General features: G+C 37.9%; 1 protein-coding gene and 1 long non-coding RNA gene across 2 annotated transcripts; one reads left to right on the forward strand and one right to left on the reverse strand.

Annotated features, from left to right (window-relative positions):
- Nucleotides 1-360: 360 nt before the first annotated feature.
- On the forward strand, nt 361-5,577 carry LOC142535161 (cytochrome c-like). Its single transcript, XM_075641700.1, has 3 exons — nt 361-569; nt 1,899-2,032; nt 5,232-5,577. Exons 1-3 carry the CDS (start codon nt 458-460, stop codon nt 5,322-5,324), a joined length of 339 nt encoding a protein of 112 aa, XP_075497815.1. The 5' UTR covers nt 361-457; the 3' UTR covers nt 5,325-5,577.
- LOC142535162 (uncharacterized) lies at nt 2,098-5,225 on the reverse strand. The gene is made up of 2 exons (XR_012817394.1): nt 4,800-5,225; nt 2,098-2,777 (listed from the first exon to the last, which is right to left on the reverse strand). It is a non-coding gene; the product is annotated as an uncharacterized LOC142535162 (long non-coding RNA).
- Nucleotides 5,578-15,594: the final 10,017 nt, after the last annotated feature.

Consider the following 15,594-nt stretch of genomic DNA (forward strand, 5'->3'; position numbering starts at 1 on the left):
ATTAGTCATGTTATGTAGTTTGAATTCCTTGACCTTACAAGTATAATATAAAGTCCTCTAATGTGAGCTTTCCGAACAGAAGAAGGAGTGATGTAGGAGCTTGAGTTTCTGAAAATTCAGAAACATACCTGCGCATTTTTCACACTTCAATTTACATTTTAATTCACTTAGCTAATCTTGTTGACGATTTGTTATAATATGTCAATTTGGCTTTTTTCTATATTTATTTGTAACTCAACTGACATAGACACTTGATAATATATATGATTTAGTTGTCAACTCCATTTAAATTAATCAGAAGAAATAAAATTTTATTAAATATTTATTTAACTATACTTCTAAAAATACTTCATTCTATTTTACACAACGTGTGGCGCCTGCACACTAGAAAGTTCTCTGCGCTTTCTTCTCTCTGAAAACCCTAACCCCAAATCTGCTTGATCTGATTTAGAGAGAAATGTCCTCGTTCAGTGAAGCACCGCGGGGTGATTCCAAAGCCGGAGAGAAGATCTTCAGGACTAAGTGCGCGCAGTGCCACACCGTTGACAAAGGCGCCGGCCACAAACAAGGTTATCCCCTGATCCGACGCTATTCTCCTTGTTAATTTATATGTTTTTTGAAAATTTATTTCTTGGTATTAGATTTAATTTTAATATTTTAGTTAATCTGTATATTAACTTTTGAAAGCTCTCACCCACTTGGATCCTTGATCGAATTCTGCACGCATGATGGCCACAAGGTTTTCCTCAATTGTAACTAACGTAGTTGGTTAGGCTATAATTTCGCTATTTACTGAACTTTGATTCATATGTTCTGATTTATTTTATCAGTTAATTTTGTGATTGTATACATACACATCAAAGGTAACTCCATTGAATTCCTGTTTCACCCAGTGCTACAGTTAGAACTTTTGTTCCGTGTTAAGTTTCTCCATATCTTACTTGTGATACCCCACCATACGCAAATCCCAAATTGGAGCGGGCTATATCCGATATATGGCTCTACTATTGGTGGCTTGTTTCTACTATTATCTCTGCTGATTATGTTACTATTACTGCTTGTATTTTCTCTACTCATCACTTTCTTTTCTCTACGGGCTAAGGCATTTCTTCCTCTTTCATTTATTTTAGTTAAGTTAACTTCCCCTGGCTGTATCCAAATTTGAGCATGTATATTGTATATTACTGATAGATAGAGGCATGATTGAGTTGGTAGTTTTGGCGGCTCGTGCGGGAAGATTAGGGAGTTTGGTTTGGTTTGGTTTGGTTTGGTTTTAGATTTAAATTCAAGCCAAACCATATTTTATCAATTTACAAAATTTTGCTCGTGTGTGAAGATTAGGGGTAGCAATCATGTTACAGAATTTTGCAACTTATCGGAAGACCTAAACTTAGTGGTCGTGGTTATTTTATTTGGTCTAAGTCTGCAATAGATCAAGTCTAAATGTAACTATAATATTTACAAAGCTCACTTATAATAGAACACAAGCTAAAAATCAAATAAAATATTTCTATGGTCAAGAAAAACTTACTTAATTAACATTTTTTTTATGTTAACTTAATCAGTTTGGATCAGTTTGATTTAGTTTATTTAAAGCAAAACTTGGGTCAAGCCAATTTTTCGGTTTGGTGAATTTTGAAACCACTCTTCCCGTGATTGACTGAAAACAAATTCAAACCATGTTATTTGGTTTGGTTTTACATTTTGGTTCGGTTTGGTTTTTGAACACCCTAGTTAAGATGATGGTTCCATACCTAAGTTTGCATTAACTATTGGTATATCTTTTGTTATATAGAATCAGCTTTTTGCCTCGGGTTAATGTTCTTCGTTCTACTTCATGCTTGTAATTTTCTCATGCACGTGCATTAATGATATTATCATGCCTTAAAAATATCCAGGTCCCAACTTGAATGGCCTTTTGGGAAGACAATCTGGTACTACACCTGGTTATTCTTATTCTGCTGCCAACAAGAATATGGCTGTGCACTGGGAAGAGAATACCTTATACGAGTACCTACTTAATCCTAAGAAGGTAATTACCATGCACTGTGTGAATTATGTGATTTGCAGAATTGAGATTGTTTGCTATAAAAAAAATTCTTCTAGCTTGTCAAGCCTTGCCTGCGTTTATTCGTTAGACAAAATGTTTTGCATTATTTCGTATTGCCCATAACAGCATCTAGATTGTCAATGTCTGTAACTGAAGATGCGTGCTTATAGAAATTTTTTGGGACGGGAAGTTCTCGTCTTTTTGACTTGTTCCAGGGGAAAAGAACTTGAAGTTTGTCCATTAGAGGTAGATTTTGTGCATGTGGTTTGTTTTGAGGTTTATGCGGAAAAATAAATTTTTTTTTGGTGGGTCTATGGTCTCATCACTGGTGGACGTTGATTCTGAATTTCTGATCATATAAATCATTAATGATGAAAAAAAAAATTATAAACATACTGAGATTTGAAGTGACAATTATCCTGATAATTAGAAGGGTTGATTTTGAATTAGCAAGTGTCGAAAAAAAAAAAAAAATTGGGTTGATGGTCTAGTCCTAAGTCTCTGGCTATGTGGTTGTTTGAAAGTATGTCAGCTTGCTGAAGAGCAGAGTAGGGTGATGGGTTTGTGCGAATCAGTTCTAGATTTGCATCTTTCTTCCCCTTGTCATGTGGATGGCAGGACCACAATCACTGTTGTTTGTTTAGGTGCATTTCTGTTCATCCGATGAGACTGCATTTATCTTACATGCTTTGCAAGTTTGGTAGTTGTTGGTACTGCAAATTTGACCCTGATTCACTGTGCGTCCATCCAGAATTTTCTTGAATTCTGGATTACTTTTTAATGTCATCATTTGGTGTGGGGACCCGGACGCTAATTATTTTCTTAGTCATCTTTGAGATTTAATTATCAATTAAGATAAACAGGATCTAAAAATTTTTCTTTTTACAAATGTAAGTGCGGAACGTAATGGAATTTAACTAGTATACATCTCAGTATAAAAGTAAAATAATGTACAACAATTATTCAAACTAGTCTAAGGTTCAACTACTAAATTTCAAGTATTAAACCAAGTCTACAATAAGTCCGGCATCACCACTCTAACTCATCTTCTCTCATCATCTTTTTGACCTCGATCCTGTCCTACCTGTTGTCATGCACACATACAAAACAAGACAACAGCCGGATACTCCGGTGAGAATAAATCCCAATATAAAACATGTATACATGCATATACACAATATAAATCATAAAGCATATTATCATGCCTAAAATTCATAACAATAGGTTTCATAGTCTTGAAACCCAATCAAAATAAGCATGCAGTAACAATGAATTCCATAATCTCTGAAATCAAAATAACAATAGGTTCCATAGTCTATGAAACCAATCTATATAAGCATGCAATTCAAATCAAATCATGTCTTGACTCGACTCGACTCTAACTCTAGGGATCCCGGTGTGAGTAAGACGTCACTGTTTGTCACCTACCCTCCCAATCGGGGTAACTGTACGTCTTATTCCTAGACTTCGGTCATGTCTGTATCGAATGTCTACAATCGGAGTGAATCTGATCCGAAGCGTCGATACTACCGAACATCTAGTTTAGCAAGTCTGCCAATGACTCTCCTATGTCAAATGCTTGAATATAAATCTATAAACAAGGCAGCGTCATATCAAGAGATTTGAATATAATTCCATAAACAAATCAATCATATCAAAAGGTAAACAACAATTCTAGTATGTGATTTTGTTGGGCAACTCAATTTGAATATCATTTGAGTTGTGTCTTCCCCAAAAAAACATGAATTATACCTTTCGTCGAACAATCTTTCGTAGTCGAAGTCTCGAAGACGAATCTGTCAATATCAAATCTGAAATGGAAATGTTGATACATATTCTATCAATCTCTAATCTCAATCAACACATATCCAATTCAATACTTGACCTCGGTATCATTTGACGGCATAACGACGTAATTTCTCAATACCGGTCAATCCAACTCTCACATATATCAACAATTCATAAGTCTCAACTCATAATCATCATCATAAGCATATGATAGTACTCAAAATCTGCATAAGTTAACTCTAAACATGCTGGAAAATAGTTACAATAGCATAAAACGTCCGTTCTTCGATCCGGTTGTGTATATACTATGCTCAATATGTCAAGAACACAATATAACCATCATATTATAATTCTTTCAACATATGGAATCTAAATCATGCTGAAATTTAACCAAACTTACATTCTTAGATAGCTCTTGATACAAGGAACACAAATCTATTCTTGTATTGAAGTTTGGATGAGTATATTTTGCACAAACTCAAGTCTACATGAAAGAAACCTTTCACTTCTTTTGGAATAGCTCTCGGTTCTCTCTTGCAAATCTGAAGAAAGAATGACTCAGCCCAAGTGTGTATATATATATGCCATGTGTCAACATAAGAATCAAGGGTGGCTTTCTCGCACAGGGTACCGCGGGTGCGCTTCTCCCGGACCGCGGGTGCGCTTAACTCTCGGCAACCCTATCAATATTCTAGCATCGCTGACCGCGGGTGCGGTCTGGTTTGCACCGCGGGTGCGGTAGTACTACTGTAGCAGCACCGCGGGTGCGCTGCTTCTGAACCGCGGGTGCGGTGACCTTATTGTAATTCTTCCATATTTCATGAGCCATAACCGCGGGTGCGGTCCTTTCCTTGGGCGCGGGTGCGGTTTATATCTTATGCAACACTTCATAATCTCATTTAGTGCCTCTCATTACATGACATGCATACTCATATCTTCCGAATATCACATCAATAAAGACTAATAAATCTCGAGCCTTACATTTGGGGTCAGGACCTTGTTCTCAATGAACATTATGCTATGGTTCTCTCTGATATAAAGATTATCACCTTTGTGGCCCCACCCCTTTTTCGCTGGTTCAATAGTTGGATTAGGCTTTCCCGCTTGTTTTGCCGCCATTTTTTTTTGTTTTGCCGTCTTGTTATTCTGGTGACGTACATATATACCCGTGGCCTGTTGTTCAGTTCTCTGATTCTCTGGTGTGATATTCGCAAGTGTCCCTTGCTACACAACCGTCTTACATTCAGACCAAACAGTTAATCGTCATTTATTATTATTTTTTTAATTTCTCTATTTATTATTTTTCATTAGTGGGGGATAGTATGCTTTTTTCAGATAGCAAACCTGATTGATTTCAATCAAATCCGAAAATGACTTCTTTGTCTTGGTGCAGTACATACCTGGAACCAAGATGGTTTTCCCTGGTCTTAAGAAGCCTCAAGAGCGTGCGGATCTTATTGCGTATCTTAAGGATGCAACTGCTTGAAGATTCTTATCTCCTAGAGAGCACTATCACAATTTTTGACCGTCGGAAAAATTTCTTATTGATTCAAATGGGGTTCTACCTTTTGTAAAAGTACTTCGATGGTGATTTGTTAAATAAGAGCGTCATACTTTTTAAGCTGTATCGTGTATCTGTCTGCATCAGTAGAGAATTCGTGTGCTTGTGATGATTCCGATTTTCGCCTCAGTATACTGAAGATATCTCTAATTGAAATGATCTCTGATTTTCTTGTTTCTTTCTTGCGGTTATTCATTTCTGCATTGTGGTTTATTATGACAATTTATCAGAGGTTAATAGATGTTCTTATCAATGATGTGAGGATGTTGGTGAGATGAAATTGGTAACTTTATATGTGGTTGTAAGTGTTGATAATTTCATCTCATGATATGTTAGATCTCAGTTTTCTCGGATCCAAATGTAGCGGAAGTTTAAAATTTTTATTTTATTTTGACAATCAAAATATATTTGTTTGAGCACTCGTATGATTTTATGATTAAACATTCATAGTGAGTTTTGAAGTTTATACCTTTGGTGAAAAATTCACACGACACCAACTGATCTGGGATTAGCGGAGATAGCTCTTTATGAATTCCCTACGAACTTTTTTCAAATCTCATTTTTTTATTCTTCAAATCAGGTCCACGACTAGAATATTTGTTCCTCTTCTAATTTGCAGTAGAAAAATTAGAATAGATTTTATGTCGGAGATCAAAGTTTGAGAAACGGCTCAATTTCTTTTGCAAAAAGGGTGGCCGAAAATTTGAGGATTGAGGAGTTGTGATTTTCGAAAATCACAATGGGGATGGAGGCTTGCTTGGTGGCTAGGGTTATGGCTTATTTACAACATTTTATAATCAAACCATGACTTAATATCCATAATTAACATTAATGAGTTTGATTAATTAATTGTGCTAGTCCAACTAGTTTAATTAATCAATCAAAGTCAATTAAGAACTTTAATTATTTAGTGTAATGTCCGAGATTTTATTCTGTTAATATGAGATTATTGATTGATGAATTGATGTGATTATAGATGGACCACTCCGAAACTAGAATTGGAAGTGCATGAGTGTGGCATATGTGGGATACAGTAGGTATCACGCACATGCGCAGCAGAGAGGCGCGCATATGCGCGAAGGGCCATTGCCGAGGTAAAAGACCTCGCGCATATACGCGAGACAGACGCGCATATGCGCGAGCAAGATGTTTGGCCAAGTGCCGAGACAGTAGGTCTCGCGGGGACAGGGCGCGCATATGCGCGAGCAGTTGCAAGGTAAAATGTCGAGGCAGAGAGTCTCGCGCATATGCACCGAGGAAGGTCGCGTGTAACATCTACTCATTCTAAATTGCGGAAAATATTTTTTTTTTTATAAAGCTCTCATTTTGAAAACAACGTTTAAAAGTTATCATAATTAATTACCAATAAAATATACGGAGTAAAAGAAGTGAGTAAAATCCTATATCCAACAGTAAAATATAAACAACAGATAAAATCGTCGTATCCTCTCCAAAACATAAAATCATAATGTGCGGAAAATCATAGGTCCTCGGGTCGTGTCGCCCACCAGGTCTGCTGACTCAGAGTCCAACACCTCCAGTCTCCTCGACATCGAACTCACCTGCATCACACACGCCTAGTGAGTCTAAAGACTCAACACACCTGTACCAGTAATAACAAGTACATATACATAGCACACAACAGTGAAAAATATCATACTTAACATAACTTTAATGAACTTAAAAGCGTAACGTAAACGTGTCATAAGAAATCATGTCGTGTCAAATCATGTCATGTCAAATCATGTCATGTCGTATCATCATATACGTGTCAAAAATCTCATCGCGTCATCATGAACTTAAACATTTTCTTTTTATTGAATTCAGTTCATTAGTTGTGACTTTCGTATCAGCTCTATCGTATCAGCTCTATCGATGGATCCATCTATAAAAACCGTGGTACCCGGCGACAGGGGACATCAGCGACAGCATTACCCGCCCACTGAGCCCGGGCCTCAGCTCATCATATCTCATGTCATCGTATACATATATATCGTCAGTCACAACCAATTCACATCCTTCAAAAATATCATCATTTTCATCACTTAATAAAAACATGCATGTGAGTAACTTTTTCCTTAAACCAAGCATGCAACGTATTCATCATTAACTCCATAAAAATCATGAATATGATGCATAAACATTTAAAATATCATATATTTATGCTCAGGGCGATGCCTTGACAAAAATCTCACCCCGAGTGCAAAATGACCATTTCGCCCCTGGAAACTCGAAAATTATCATTCCCACCCCTGGGACCTCTAAAATTGACCCGAAACTTACCAAACTCCTTAAAATGTCCCAAAACATTTTTAAAAGTAATCTTAGACGTAAAATCAAGCCAAAATCAAAACTTAACCGACTCGTTTAAGAACTTAGACCGGGGTCCCGGTTTTAATTCGAAACGACTCGAAACTTATCCGAAATTTTCACAACTTACTATTATATTTTAAAAACACTATGAAGCTCATAATACCACAATATTAGGCCCAAAACTCTCGGCTGTTAATTCAGAACATGAACAAATCTTTCGGCCCTCCTTGTTACGCCACCTCATGCACTACCCTTTCCCAAAACTCACGCCTCTACCCTCAACCCGACGCACCAATCACGAGCCCACACACCAGGGACTTAGATCAGAACTTAAGGTACCCAACCGACTCAAACCACCGCCCCCATGCACACTCCTACCAGCCAACAACCGAGGAGCAACACCAAGCCCCCTACTGAGACCCAAAGCGCCTCTACCTGGTCCGATCTAGCTTCCTGTCGCTCCAGCATGTTTCAGGCCGCCCCAGACTCCAACTCAGCCCCATCAGGGCCTGGTACAGTGCAGGAGGAGGCCCTCGCACAGCTGGTGTAGCAGGAAGGCATGGATCGAACCCACCTCACCCTTACAACCGTTCGGCCCTCACTCTATCCTATCAAAATCCGATCGATCTGCACACCAGCATAAGAATCTTATCAATCACAACCTAGACCGCCCCTTACCAACGAACTATGGCAGCCCCTTGCAACAACAAAACCAGAAACGTGAGTACAAAATCATAGAATGCACAATTACATGAAGAACCGAAAACCCTTCTGGTTCATGATTGGATCGAAGGTTTTATTGCATGAATGCACATACATCAGTAATATAAACATGTGTGATGCAGAAATAATGGAACAAAACGTGCCTTATGATCTTGATGCACCAACGCTTGAATGACACGGACGAGGAAAGGAATTGGCGGAAAGAAAAAGAGCACCGAAAATATTTGTAGCCACAAGGTCACGAGGGTGATTGTGAGTGGAGGAGGTGGGCGGCTGTTGGGAGGCACTTAGGTTTAGTGGGGAGTTAAGGGAGGTAATTAGGTATAATTATAAGGTTTAGGATTAATTAAATGATTGAATAATAGATAATAGACCTAAATTAGATAATTAAAAGTTTAAACATAATTAATTAAGCAAAATAAGCTTAAAATATGCTCATTAAATCAAATCATATTCCCGAAACATATTTCCTATTGAAAATGTTTCGAAAATACTAGCCGAATCATTAAAAAAAATCCCGTTTTGATAAAATTTGCGTATCGATAAAAAAATTAGAATATTGCGGGTAAAAATACCCAAAAATCTCAATTTTTGAAAAATACCCTTAAAAACGCTTCCACTTAATTTATAAAAATAACTCGTGTAATAAAATAATTTTTCTGAAAATTCTCCGGTCTCCGATCCTCGTTCGAACGTGAAATGCATCTAGAAATCCTAATGCATGAATTTCATGAGTTAAATCATATCATGCATGAATTATGTATAAAATGCATAAAAATAATTAAACACATAATTCATGAAATAAACATGCACTTATTGATTTAAAACAATTTAATAAAATACCAAAGATATTTAATAAGTTGCATACATGTGGTTCCCGTGGATTTTCAAATTTTCGGGACGTTACATCGCGCATATGCACCGAGGAAGGTCGCGCATATACGCGAGACGTGCAGTACAAAGGAATGAGCCACTTGTCCTAGCCATGCAATAAAATGATAACTTTCTTCATTTCCTTGAGTTGGAGAGAGAGAAGAAACCGATGAAGCTCCAGAGAAAGCTTCAAAGTCTCAAAATTCTAGAATTTGATTTACGCAAGATCCGACTGTCTGATTTTTAATCTGAGTTGAATACTGTGTTTCTATCAACAAAAGCGTCAAAAGGACGTAAGTTTTTCTTATATTTTGTTATGATTTGAAAATATGATATTGAAGGAATCATGATATGATTGATATTATGTGTTCCTAAGATTTTGGTAATTGTATAATCTAAATCGGAACGCAGAACGGATACCGTATGAAATTGTTATCATTTTCAGATTTGATTTGATTGAGAATATACAGATTTGGTATTAGATTATGTTGTTGATTGATTATGAGTTGAGATTAGTATCTGTCGATATTGTATTGCTGGATATATCGAGATTGTGCTGTTATGCCGTCGAAACATAATTAGATTGAGTTCTGATCATATCCAGTATTGCTTTGAGTTGTATATTGATATTGTACTTCTCGAATATGTCATTCCAGAGTTGGTATGAAGACTTCGAAGAACGATCAGAGCCAGACTGATATTGATTTCATTGATCAGATTGATCTACAAAAAGAAAGGTATAAATCAATGTTAAACCGGGAAGATATGACTCGAGTTAGATTCGACTTGAGTTTCCCAAAATCACATACTTTATTGTAATTGCATTGATGTTTGCAATTCATGAGATTGATATGCTTAGTCTATTGATCTATAGCAAAGCATGAGTTAGAGTCTTGGGCAGATGTGCCTAGTCTTTAGGAGAGGTGCCAAGTCAATGGACATTTGATTTATATCGATGTTACTTAGGAGTAAATCGACTCCTATTGTAGAGATTCGATATAGAAGGCCAATGTAGAGCCCAAAAATCAGTACACGAAAAATCTCATGCGTTTATTTAATTGTTAAAGCATTTATTTAATTTTAAAATGAGTCTTAGTGGTGCACAAATTATTTAAATTGTATTATTTTAAATTATTTATGTTTTGATGCGGACAAGAGTGGTCAAGCTCCAAGTAAAGTATGAGATCCGTTAGAGTTGTCATAAGGACCAATAACGAGGGGGCGAATGAAGAAATTCAAGGACGCGTTGAATGGGCTATTTATGAGCAATCAAGGAGGGCCTACGTGCAAGGGGAAAAGTGCCGAAGGGTTCGTGATGCATGGGAATGAGTTTGAGAGCCAAAAGAGCATTATTCAAGCATTAAATGTTGAAGGAACCCGAAAGCATCCCGCCCAGACGGATGTAAACTACCGCCCGAGCGCTACAGTTGAGTCCAGAAAATAAATTTGCGAAGCCTCGCGCCCGGGCGGAAAAAAGTTACCGCCCGAGCGCGAACCAAGGAAGGAGAGGGCCGAAGACCTTCCGCCCGGGCAAACATAAATATCCGCCCGAGCGGACATTGTTCCGAGAAAAATATTTTTTCCTTATTTAGTGTTTTAATTTGTTTGGTAACTAGATTTTGATATCCTTGTGATATGTAAGGATATTATGGACGAAATTTTTGAACACTTTTCAGATTATTGAAGATTGAATAGAGTTTGTTCTTGAGTTTTCTCTCAAACAACCAAAAAGCTTTTAGCTTTGTATCAAAAATCAAACTTATCAAAGTTTATGCTTTGTGGCGTTTGTCGATCGTTTTTGTGCGGATTGTCTTAGACTTGTTCTTTGAAGGTTCGTTCGAGTTTTTCGATTGTTTTCTTCGTGATTATTTATTGCTAAACTCGTTGTCGTAGTTTAGAGGTGAAAATCACACACATACTTAATTCAAAAGATCGGGACAACAAAGAATCCTTTTAACGTTGTCGAATTGAGGGCGCGGTTCAATTAAGAAAATCGTGTTTGCCTTTCGTTCGTACGAGGGTTCGTATCATTTGGTATCAGAGCTTAGGCTCATTGAATTGAAGTTAGTTTATCCTGCGTTCTATTATCAGATCTAATTATTCTTTCGTTCTGCTTTCAGATCTGTTTTGTTCTATCATTCTTCGTCGTTCGTGATTCTGTGATATACGAAACTTTGTGGCTTATTTTTTTTCTTTGAATTTTCGGAATTATTTAAAAAAAAAACGAGTAAAAAAATTCCGAAAATTCACCAGTATTTCTTTTGAATATTTTGTTCTATTCTTTTTTGTGAGTCATATACACTTGTCTCACACAGTCAATATATATATATATATATATATATATATATATATATATATTGATCTTCAAATTGCTTATCTACGCAGTCCAAATGAGTCGATCACATTTGTTCACAAGTTGAAACTTGATTGTTGATATATTCAAATACAAAGCTTGAGCACCTTGAGAGAACTCTCGAACTTGAGTGACATTACTTGAGAGACGAATGAATTTTCTTTGGAGTGAACGGTGAGTATTTGTTGTGAGCAAAAAAAAAATAATAAGAGCGGAGAGACGAGTGAATTTCTTTGGAGTGACCGTGAGCATTTGGGTGAGGAACATTTTGTTTTCTACTAACATTTTCTTGCAGGTACAAATTTGAAATTAAATGGAGAAGGAGGTAGGAGATAGTTCGAACCCGGGGTTGTCTAAGGTTCAAATGGAGGCGTTGTTTGGGTATTTTAGTAGGATGATGAGGAATGAATTAGAGCCCTTACATGAGAGGTTGGATAAGATTGAAGTTAGTGCGAGTGGGAGTAAATCCAAACCTAAGGATTTGGGTAGAGAGGATGAGGAATATGATTTGGGAGGAGACGAGGAGAGTCAAAATGAGAACTGGGATAGGAATGGAAGAGGTAGAGGATTTGGGAGAGGAAAAAGAGAAGCCGTGCGGGGTAGATATGATGGGAATAGGGAAGATGGTAACATGGGTAGTATTAAGATGAAAATTCCTTCATTCCCATGGGAAAATCTGACCCAAGAGGCGTACTTAGAGTGGGAAAAGTGGGTAGAGTTCGTGTTTGAGTGTCACAACTATTCCGAACAAAAGAAGGTTAGGTTGGCGGTGTTTGAATTCTTAGACTATGCTCTCATTTGGTGGGATCAATTAGTGACCACTAGGAGGAGGTATAATGAGAGACCCATTGAATCTTGGGATGAGATGAAGAGGGTCATGAGAAAGAGGTTTGTGCCCAACCACTATTATAGGGAGATGTTTAAGAGGCTACAAACTTTGATGCAAGGGTTGAAGAGTGTTGAGGACTAATATAAGGAGTTGGAAGTAGTCATGATTAGGGCCAATGTTGAGGAAGATAGTGAGGCGACCCTGGCTCGTTTTCTTTGTGGTTTTGAACAGGGAAATTCAAGATCAAGTGGAGCTTCGGCACTACTTGGATCTAGACGAGATGGTGCAAATGGCCATAAAAGTGAAACAAACAACTCAAAAGGCGTGGAGTTGGCCGCACCAATCAAACTGGGGGTTCATCATCTTCTTGGCGGTCAAATGTGGTGAAACGTGAGGAGAATAAGGTGGTGACCAAGCCCAAGATTGAGACCAAACAAGAGGCGCCTAAACAAGGAGTGCAAGGTAAATCTGAAACTCCTATTAAACGATCTAGAGATGTTAGATGTTTTAGGTGTCAAGGATTAGGGCATATTTCTAGTGAATGTCCTAATAAAAGGGTAATGATTTTAAATGACTATGGTGAGTATGAATCGCATAGTGAGGGTGATGATGATGATGAGATGCCTGCATTAGAGGATCCTGACGAGGGTTATGAGGCGGTTGTAGGTGAAGCACTAGTGACTAGGCGTATCATGAGTGCCCAAGTCAAGAAGGAGGAGGCTAACCAACGAGAGAACTTGTTCCATACTAGGTATTTTGTAAATCAAAAAGTTTGCAATCTAATCATAGATGGGGGGAGTTGTACTAATGTGGCTAGTGTTGAAATGGTGGGAAAATTGGGTTTACCTACATTGAAGCATCCTCAACCGTATAGGCTTCAATGGTTGAATGATTGTGTAGAGGTGAAGGTGACAAAACAAGTGTTGGTTTCTTTTTCGATTGGGAAGTATGTTGATGAGGTGTTGTGTGATGTGGTGTCAATGCATGCTTCTCATATTTTGTTAGGGAGACCATGGCAATATGATAGACAAGTGACACATGATGGGTTAGGAATAGATATTCTTTTGTACTCAAGAAAAAAACCATTGTTTTACTTCCTTTGTCCCCAAAGCAAGTGTTGGAGGACCATTTGAAAAAAAAAAAGAGATGAAGCCGAAAAGAAGAGTGAACTAAAAAGTGAGGTGGCCTTGAAAGAAAAAATGAGATGGCTGGAAAAAAGAGTGATCAAAGAGTGAGATAGCCATACAAAGAAAAATGAGAGGAAGGAAATTGAGAGGAGAGAAAATGAGAGGAAAGAGGACAAAAAGAAATCATATATGGCCCAACAAATTGAGTTGAAGCAAATTTTGCACACACATGAACAGCTTGTGTTGATTCTTTACAAGGAGCTCCTACTTAACAAGTGATATAGCCGGCGGTCCACCTTCCGAGCATTGTTGTTTACTTTTGCAGGAATTTGAGGATGTATTTCGGAGGAGTAGTTGCCTCAAGGATTGTCACCATGAGGGGAATCGAACACCAAATCGATTTCGTGCCTGGGAGTGCATGCCAAATTGTCCAGCCTATAGGAGCAACCCGGAGGAGACTAAGGAGCTTCAACGGCAGGTCATGTGAGTTGCTAGATAGAGGTTTTGTGCGTGAGTCCATGTCACCTTGTGCTTTGTACCTGTTTATTAGTTCTTAAGAAAGATGGCTCGTGGCGTATGTGTGTAGATTGTAGGGCAATTAAATCATTAACACCATCAAGTATAAGCATACCATACCTAGGCTAGATGATATGTTAGATGAATTGCATGGTGCTTGTATTTTTAGCAAGATTGATTTAAAGAGTGTTTATAATCAAATAGAATGACGAGAAGGTGACGAGTGGAAAACTGCATCTTAAAACCAAATATGGCTATATGAGTGGATGGTCATGCCTTTTGACTTCACTAATGCTCCTAGCACTTTTATGAGGTTAATGAACCATGTCTTGCGTGCATACATAGGAAAATTCGTTGTTGTTACTTTGATGATATCTAGTATATAGCAAAGACTTGGATGAGCATTGTTGGTCACTTGAAAATTGTGCTAATCACACTACGGGCTGGAAAATCTATATGCTAACTTAAAGAAATGTGATTTTTGTACAAGCAAACGTGTCTTTCTTGGTTTTGTGGTAAGCTCACAGGGGATACAAGTGGATGAAGACAAGGTAAGTGTCTATTCGGATTGGCCATCGCCTACTAGTTGGTCAAGTCCGAAGTTTTCATGGACTTGCAAGCTTCTATCGGAGGTTTGTAAAGGATTTTAGCACATTGGCATCACCGATGACGGTGGTAATTAAGAAGAACGTTCCATTCCATTGGGGCGAGGAGCAAGATAAGTCTTTTAATCTTATTAAGCAAAAATTAATTAATGCTCATTTACTTGTTTTGCCTGATTTTGCTAATACCTTTGAAATTGAATGTGATGCTTCAGGTGTAGGTATTGGTGGAGTCTTAATGCAAGGAGGTCGACCGGTGGCTTACTTTCGCGAGAAACTCAATGGAGCCGCCCTAAACTATCCCACGTATGATAAGGAGTTCTACGCACTTGTGAGGACCCTGGAGACGTGGCAGCACTACTTGAGGCATAAGGAATTGGTGATTCATACGGATCACGAGTCTCTAAAGCACCTTAAGGGGCAACAAAAGCTGAACAAGCGGCACGCCAAGTGGGTGGCATTCATAGAGACATTCCCAATATGATCAAGTACAAACAAGGTAAGGAAAATATCGTGGCCGACGCACTATCACAGAGGTACATACTAATCTCTACCTTGGAGTCAAAAATTTTGGGGTTTGAGCATATGAAGGAGTTGTATGTGCTAGATGAAGACTTTAAGGGTGTATTTGAAACATGTATGCATAGTCCACATGACAAATTTTATTTGCATCATGGTTTTTTATTTAGAGAAGATAAGTTGTGCATTCCTAAATCTTCAATTCGTGAATTACTTGTTAGGGAAGCACATGGGGGTGGCTTGATGGGACATTTTGGTGTGGCTAAGACTTTAAACGCATTGCATGAACATTTCTATTGGCTACATATGAAACGTGATGTTGAGAGAGTATGTGATAAGT

Source organism: Primulina tabacum, unplaced genomic scaffold (genome assembly GCF_025594145.1).
Source record: "Primulina tabacum isolate GXHZ01 unplaced genomic scaffold, ASM2559414v2 Contig832, whole genome shotgun sequence".
Classification (NCBI taxonomy): domain Eukaryota; kingdom Viridiplantae; phylum Streptophyta; class Magnoliopsida; order Lamiales; family Gesneriaceae; genus Primulina; species Primulina tabacum.